This window comes from Pezoporus flaviventris, unplaced genomic scaffold (assembly GCF_033815535.1).
Source record: "Pezoporus flaviventris isolate CSIRO_AGI_PZ_B2104156 unplaced genomic scaffold, CSIRO_AGI_Pfla_v1 ptg000029l, whole genome shotgun sequence".
Lineage (NCBI taxonomy): Eukaryota > Metazoa > Chordata > Aves > Psittaciformes > Psittacidae > Pezoporus > Pezoporus flaviventris.
The window spans coordinates 1,694,609-1,703,432 of NW_026892577.1; the positions used below are offsets into that span (position 1 = coordinate 1,694,609).

Below are 8,824 nucleotides of genomic sequence, written 5' to 3' on the forward strand. Positions count from 1 at the left end.
AAATCCAGCCATGTGTGTCCTCATCAGTTACACTGCAAGTCAACAAAAGGTTAACTCTTTCTCAGCTGAGTGCAGAGTTTGTATCAAATAAAGAAGAGTGCCTTACACTGATGCACCACTCTTATGGAAACATCAAGGCTCCAGCTGTTACCCTACTAGGCTCTTGCAAGTAACACAGAGAACCAGCAGATCACTCTGGTGCTCAGTCTCTATTTGAACCATTTTCTACAGGCTCGTACAAAGCCAGAGGCCTCAGAAACAGATGGAAAGGAAAAGAAGCTGCTTTTGTTTGAGCTTATTGCTTAATCAAATTAGGGACTGAGGACAACAGAATTTTAATTCTGCTGCTTATTAACTTTTTTTCTCACCCAACACACTGGAAAGACTTCATTGGGTCTGAAAACGTGGAGAAATCTGCAAATGGCACAGTCAAAGCTCCACTAACATTCAGTGAATTGGTATCAGGAGTAAATAAAATGCAATTTATAACACACACAAAAAGAAATCAACCTAATAAAATTAACTGCAGTCAACAGAGTAAATATTCAGTGCCCCACTATCAGACTTACAATATTGTATGTACCTTCACGTGATTCATCAAAATAGAACAATAACAAAAGCCAAACAACCTGGTTTCATAAGAAAGCTTTCATATAAGAGAATTCAAAATAAAACACAGGTATAACACAAGCATCATCACAATTTTTTTAAAACCGTCCAAATAAACTGTAAATTATCCTTAGAAACTCATTATGGTAGTTTCCTGGGGGGGAGGAAGTGTTCTAAATTTCACTTCAGAAATAATTTGCAGACATATTACTAGCATGGACAGCAGCAGCAATAAACACAAATGCAGAACATACAGCACAGCACGTAGCTGTTGCTGTACTTCCAGAGTTATCGCCCCCAGCTCATTCTGAATGAGCCAGTTCCATGCTGGAAGTGGTCCACCGGCAGCACCAGCCCAGGTACTGGAAGCAAACCAGCCAGAGTAGCACAGCCACAAAGCTAACGAGGTCCCGGTGTTCCAGCCAGCTCCTGGTCAGCTCTGCTCCGAGTCATTCCAATAGACCAAAAAGTGTCTACCACAAGTAGTTAGAAGGAAAACCCCAACTTGTACAATAGCAGGAGAGTACTACTATCAACTACAAATTGCACCTATCTATTAAAGCAGTAGTAAAAATTATATTGACTGTTGATGCACCAAGGAATGAAGTCTAGATATTTTGATTCCCTTTTCTGAGTTCTAACCACTACCTTCACTTTTTCATTGATGTAGCACAAGATGCTAACTAATGAAAGGGAGCACTTGATGGACGACACCTTATTAATAGACGAGCACAAAACAAAGCAAGGAACAAAGACTATTATTCCTTTCCAATGTATTATCTTAATCGTGTTAGACATGGCCAGTGGCTACATTTTCTGTCCTCTGTCCTTCATCAGACCAATTAAGATAGTACTGACCTCTATGACAGGCTTCTAGACATTCCTGCCTCTAGCACAAGAAAACATAAATCTTCTAAAGCCTACATCATCATAAATGCATAGCTCTTTTTTCTCCAGGCTTTTTTGTTGGCTTGGTGGTTTTTGTGGGATTGTTTTTGGGGTTTGCTTTTGTTTTTTACTTCCCCCAGAGACGTGAAATTCCTGAATGAGATCATAGCTTTTTTTTTTCTGGTTACAGGATAAAGAACCTTCAAGAATCCAGCTGTCCAGAATAGTTCGGGTAGAGTTTATTGAGTATTTTTCACTGCACTGGGCTACCATTTAAGCTTAGACTTGAAACCTAATTCAGATTTGTCATACTCAATTTGGAGACTGCATACGACCAACTCCCAACACTATGCAAAACCTATCTTATTTACAACTGTCTTCTGATCTAAACGTTCCACAGTACCTCATTCTTTCTCCATTTCACTATTCACATCTTAATATTGTTATGCATAGAAAGCCTCCTTGCTGCTATGAATCTGACAACTGCACAGACACTCAAAAACCCGTTCTTTCCCTAGTAATACTGAAAATGTATGTTATCATACTAGTATATTTGATCAGAAGTAGCTATATAATGACCTAGCTAAAAAGTCATCAAATCATATGTGCATAATCAAAACTCTTTACTTGCAGCAATGTAATACTCTTTAAATACTGCACCACTACAGATGGCATTAACAATCAGGTGCGATGCAAACTGCACTACATCCCTAATTCAAAAGCAGAAAGATGTACCTGACACTATAATTATGATTATTTCAAATAATAACATAGATAAAAATAGACTCTAACTTGTTGTCAGATCTTGGAAAGTATTACTATAGCGAATTCAATCTCACAGCATCCTTCTGGGAGACTGTAAATCTTACATCTACACATGAGTAAGCAAACATACAGAAGGCCAGTAATCTCAACAGTAAAATTCAATGGCAGAAGTGAGCATAGTTTACAAAACCTAGGTGATGGATTCATAGCAGATGCTCCACAAAGTAACGTCTACACAAACATCATGCACTATCATTACCCTGAATCGGTTTTGCATGTTCTTGTATTTCACAACGAGCTGTTCCTGTTGCCACATCCCATACAATTATTTTTCCAGTAACATCAGCAGAAGCTAAACGTAAAGAATATGGAGAGCCGATATTGTGATGGTAATTTTCTTTAGCCCATTTAACCTAAAGATACAGATAAAAATTGGTCAAAGGAGGCAATCATATAACAAGACACCATACTTTATATAAACAAATCATAAACTCAATCAAAAAACATAGTAATAGTTAACAATAAAAGCATCTTTATGCCAATTAAGAATACCATTAAGCTACCATTAGTTGTGCAAATTTAAGGTGTATCGCAACTGTGCTGCATGACTGCAAAGTTGATACTACACAAATCTATAATCTTTAGTCCTGATGTTAGCTACAACAATCCATAAATATATGCTATGTATATAAAAAGTTTAACATATATGTAAGAAACTAAATGGCAATATTTAAGGTTCTGTGGGCATCCCCAAATTTCCCCAAAATTACAAACCCACTGATTTCCAAACAAATTACAGTTGAAAACTTACCAACTTTTATATACATCCTAAAACGTGTCATTTTCCTAATCTGCCAAATATATTACAGTATAGGGGAGGAAGGGAGGTTAGTCTTTCATCTATGCATTGTCCCATGTCAAGCTATTGCTGATATTTGCTATCTTTTTGGTCCTTTTTGGCATGTTGCCACCTCTGACTTCCACATATCACTTTCTGGTTTGGGATTTCAAGCTGCAGGGGCTTGCAAGCTGGCGATACTTACAAAAACTAGGTGTCTTGAAATTTGAAACATTCTGTCTACAAGTCTCCCAAGATTATAGAGAGAGAAGACCGACTTCTTCCCTATGTATTCAATATGGATTTGTTTTGCTACCTGGTATAAGGTGAACTTCCGCCCCTAAGAGAGACTGAAGACACTGACAGAATAAAGAAACATAAATGCTAAGTTAATATTTACTTCAAAAATGACACTGCAGTTAGCTAGCTGTGTGCTGTCACAGTACCTGACAGAGAAAGGGCGATGACAAACAAGGCTTTTTGCAGATATTGAAAGCATGGCATTAAAAACATGGAAATAGAGTTATCATTAGGCACCACTAACTTTGCAACATAAATTAGGTTTGTACAAGTATTCGGAGCACTGCAGCCACCTCTGTGCTGTGCTATCCCTTCTCAGAGGTGTGACCAGGATGGATCTCAAATGCCTGGCTGAGTAAGTTAAACAAACATTACACATGCACAACAAGCACTCTTCAGAGAGCTCCAGCTATAAACCCAAAGCAGGTTTCTATCAGAATAACAAAAAATTCTTGGGAGACTGTCCTCTATCTGCAAATTTCAGCTTTTCGATTCCTGCTTCCCTGCTGTTCAATAAAAATTACCCATGAGCCTACCTGCATGTAGCTACTAAGAAAAGTAATTGTAGAACCTACAAAGCTATTTATTCCCAAATTAAATATATATTAGTTAGAAGCAATTTCCAAGTCTGGAAAACAGAATTTCCCACGGGAGGAACTGTCACCTGAAGTTCTGAATAACACAAAGGAGATCTTCGCACAATCACTCTCAGAGCTCCTGTGGCACACCCGCATTGTAAACCCTCTTTTCTCATTGCAGTAGCACTGCTTCAATGAAGTCCCCAAACACAGCTTGAGTGTCTGCTAAAAGAAATTGTTTTCATGCTGTATTGTTCACTGCCTGTTGACCCTGACTTCAAACTACTGCAGCACTGGACATTAAAAAAGTAATCTCTGGTTCCTGTTTAATTTTCACACCTAATTTATGAAGCCCTATTATCCCTATCAAACATAATGTCAATCCTCTCATTTCTTGTTCTAGCTCAAAAAAATCCTCCTGTAATTAAATTTTCTTTTGTAAAAGCACTCTTTCAAGCACTCTTTGCAAAGGTACAAAAAAATCAGATATAATCTACTCCATAAAAAGTCATCAGTAACACCTTAAGAGCAGAGGGACATCTAATATGGAACAATTTTCAGTGAAACTATTAACTATTCCAGACACAGCTATGACAGCCAAAGGCCAGGAAGTACTTAAAGAAAAATACTTAAATGGGCTGCAGAAGGATTGTGAAACAATTGCTTTTTTATTGCAAATAGTGGTATGTTTTGGAATTTTCAGAACTGAAGCATGGGGTTTTGGCAAGAAGATGTCCTGTAGCCTGACTTTGTAGGTGTGAATCTCTACTACAAAGAGTTTCATTCAGATATACAACAGACTTTTTAGAGATCCCCTTCAGCTTATTTATGCTTTTAGCATTTACAAACTCTTTAGGAAAAAAAAGTTAGGAATTGAAGAAAATTCCTCAGAAATGTTAGGGGATCTGCAATGGTCATGGCTTCATGTTTTCTCACATAATGCCAATTTCTTAAAGTACCATAGAATTCTTTCATTCTTTCCCATAAATTCGTCATCTTCTTACAGTCTATTTCTGTTAATAAAGTATCAGATAGTGGCTTTGAAAATCTACCTTATAAGTTATATAAAAACTATTTGGACTTTAGCATTTGGTTTCCTACTGAGATGATGTTACTGTTCAAAGCTAATGAATGTAACTGAAGCACATTAAAATGATATCACTACATGGATCAAAACCTAATTTTGCTACAACTTGTTATCTAAGCTAAGTGAAAATTTCAAAGCAGAGTCATCATTACAGTTGCTACCTCCATAACACTTATATTTTCTATTTCTTTTACACAATTACAGACACTGGAATTGATTTATTCACTTTAAAGGGCAGCTTGAAGACAACGGAGGCTTAAGGGTATGCTTCCCCAAACAAGTTGCTCAAAGGCAAGCAAAGGTATTGATTCAGAGTGATGCTGGCCCTGTGGCTGCTGTCGTGTACACACCTTTGCTCTGAGATAACAAGAGAAATAACCTCTCCTTACTGTGAGTCAGACAAGTTGCCTAACATTTGTCACCAGAGACACTATTCCTAAGAGTAGCACAAGCTCTCAGTTGAAAGCAACATTCAGGCAAATCCTCAAACCTCCCAGAAAGATTTGGGCACGTATATAGATATGCTGGAGGAAAAGACTTTTCAGTCTTTTGTGACATTTTAGTACCATTTTTAAACATGTTGGTACACCAGTCTCAAAAAACAACATACAGTATCCATTTTGAAACCTAACCCCTTAAAAACTTCTACATTCCTTTTTGCCAGTTTCAAAATTCTCTCTAATCAAGCAAAACTAATTCCTGAACTTTACAGCCATTTTTAAAACTACAATCTCATTATGCGTATGGCTTTTGGCCAAAATCATGAATGGATCTGAAGCAGTTTTGCTGTACCCAACATCTTCTTTCAAGATTTGAACACTTTACTTATTATTATAAAAGCACACACTTAGCTGGACTCTGTAGCACAGAAATACATTATACTGCATAGAAGTACATAAACACCACCGGCTGGGTAATTACTGAATATACTGAAACTTCACTCAACAAAAAAGCCGAAGCTCTTCAGTGAACAGGACATCATCAGAACATGATGGCTCACAATGCAATACATTATCAAGCCCAAGGAAAGCACAGTTCTGTTTAATTTTAAAATACTAGAGCTGCCATATCTGCTCTATTAGTGTGTCTATAAGAAGATGGTCCATTTAAAGGAAATCACACATGGGAAAAAAGAGTGTGCAATCTCCAGAAGGTGTGCTCGAATTTTTACTACAAAACCAACCAAAATACCCCCATCTAAAAATCTATTTTTCCTCTTAAACTACTGCCTGCTTTCTAATATAGCATTTAGGCCATGGACTATCAAGCATTACATCTGCCAGTCAAACAGTCCTCTAAACCTTGACTGAATCTGCCATTCTTCACACTCAAAACAAATGATGTATCAAAGACACACAGCCTGTTCTACACTTGACCACAAGTCCAACTTTGCAATTTCAAGTCACGGACCTTCAAAGGAAAATACAACTACCCTACACTTAGCTTAAATTTGGTTTCATCTACTACTGTTCCTTTTCCATAGATAAGGACAGTAAAAACACAGTAAAAAAAAAGACATAAAACTTTAAAATAACTTCCTAGTCAAATGGTTACCCCAGCATGAAAGATCTGCAAAGACATCTGCAAAGAGATTCACTTGATATTTTATAATGTTCCTTTGAAATTCCACCATGTTAAGAGCTTTCTTAGAAGCATTCCCCTGTGTTCTACAACACCATAAAATGTTTCTATATATTCTATACCTTCTACAAATATATATCACCAACCTCAGCTCAAATTTCAGCATGTATGGTTTGATTTAGCTGCAAAAGAAACCATGTAAAATACAGGTAATTTACACCAAATTTTATGTGAAAATCAAGTGCAATATGATGTCAAGCATTTACACTGATTTGGAAAAATAACAGATACACCAGAATCAAGTAATATACCTTAAAACACATACATCTCACCTTGACAACACTAGCTTTGTGTCTTTCCAAAACCTGTAACGTCTGAGCGGTATTGGCATCAACTACCAGCACAAGAGAATGACATCCATATGCAATCAAACCTTGCCAGCCCCTAGAAAAGCACATATCAGCATCAAACAAGCAAAGACGAACAAAACTCATTTCACAACAAGAATGAGGCTTTTTTCCTTGTTTTGTAAATTGAATGCATGCTACTAGACACAAAACATCGAACAGTAACAATTCTTTAATAACATGAAACTGAAAAGCACTATAAAATGACATTGCTACGCTGTTCACTGTCTGCTGATTGGCCCCTAACCCACCACAAAGCATCTCTTTGTGTCCATCTACAATAAACCTCTTGTGTAAATTCAAGACATGATGTATAAAGTCATGAAGTGCATTCCCAGATTTTATAGATAAGCATGCAGGTAAGCAATATATTTGCAATTATATAATTAACAGTATATTTATTCTTTTTTAAAGCCAAAAAGGGAGCATGACTACAGTAATAGTGCAAAATCTGCTGAGGCCCATCTGATTTGAGGAGAGGTTACTGAGGCCACCAATGGCAATTATAAAGCTGCAATGAACAGCAACCAAGTGGGAACTGTCAAAAGCGAAAATCAAGTTTCAAACTAAGCACTTCAGAGCCTTCAATGTTCACAAACAGGGCAGACAAACCTAAAGGAAGCAGGTTTTAAAAATCACTTGGTTCAGCTCATTCAGTTTACAGAATGAGAGAATCATTTTCTCTCCTTAAGTCTCAGCAGTATTAGGATAATGGCCAGCTGGGTTAACTCACTGTTCAGAGCAATGAACGCATAAACCAATGTATGTACGGGCTTTACATCAAGCCTCACAAATAACAGGAACAGAAACCAGAAGCAGCTGCTCTGATCTCTGCAGTTCATTGCACCACCAAGACCTCCGCCCAGGAAGCAAGTGTCGCTGGCAGAAGGGACCGGACCGTGCTCACCCGCGGCCACGGCTTTGTTGCTGCTCCAGAGCTGGGCAGCAGCAACAGCCCCCGCCGCAGGCTGAGCCTGCGGACCTGCGGCTGCACGAACGGCACATTCCAAGCGCGACCTGCCGCTGCCGGACAGCGGGAAGAGGCAGCACCAGGCAGGCACGGGAGAGCGGAGCCCAGCAGCGGCTGAGGCGAAGGAGCCGCGGGGCGGCCCGGGACACCCCAGCCATCCCTCTCCCTTCCCGAGCCCGCCCGCGGCCCGGCCCCTCACCAGTCCGCCGCGCCCCTGTTCGGCGCGCTGAGGGCGCCCGTCAGGGTCCGCGCCGGCAGCTTGATGTTGACCGTAAAGCGCTGCATGGCGAGGCCGGAGAGCGCCGGGCCCGGCGGGGCGGCCCGAGCGCGGGCAGACGGCGGCCGAGAGTACCTCGGCCCTCCCCAGGGCCGCCGCGCAGGAAGCACCGCCTCGGCGGTGCCGCCGGTCCGTGCGCCGGGGTCCGCCGGGGCCCCGCGGCTCGGGAACGGCAGTTCCGGGGCCGAGCACGGCCGCCGCGGCTCGGAGGGACTGATCTAGGCCGCGGCACCACCGTGCCCGGGGCAGGGCAGACCCCGCGCGGCGGCAGCCCGCTTCCTGCCGCCTCAAGCGCCGTGCTGCGGGGTCCGGGTGTCAGCCGATCCCCTGAGCCTCCGGGGGACCCAGAGCAGTCACCAGAGCCTTGGGGCACGGGTTGTGCTCCTTGGCTTTAAATAGTAAACACAAGAGGGACGTGGAGCTGTTGCAGCGAGTCCAGAGGAGGCCATGGAGATGCTGCGAGGGCTGGAGCAGCTCTGCTCTGGAGCCAGGCTGAGAGAGCTGGGCTGGGTGAGCCTGGAGAA

General features: G+C 40.9%; 1 protein-coding gene across 4 annotated transcripts in view; it reads right to left on the reverse strand.

The window, feature by feature from the left end:
• The window catches only part of WDR11 (WD repeat domain 11), a 47,942-nt gene extending 39,498 nt beyond the window's left edge, over positions 1 to 8,444 (reverse strand). For all 4 annotated transcript variants that reach the window (XM_061458608.1, XM_061458607.1, XM_061458606.1 and 1 more), the window contains exons 1-3: positions 8,223 to 8,444; positions 6,979 to 7,090; positions 2,522 to 2,675 (exon numbers count right to left, since the gene is read on the reverse strand). In XM_061458608.1, the coding sequence (XP_061314592.1) occupies positions 2,522 to 2,675; positions 6,979 to 7,090; positions 8,223 to 8,308 (352 nt within the window). In that variant the 5' untranslated portion in view covers positions 8,309 to 8,444. The remainder of the gene's footprint in view (positions 1 to 2,521; positions 2,676 to 6,978; positions 7,091 to 8,222) is intronic.
• Positions 8,445 to 8,824: the final 380 nt, after the last annotated feature.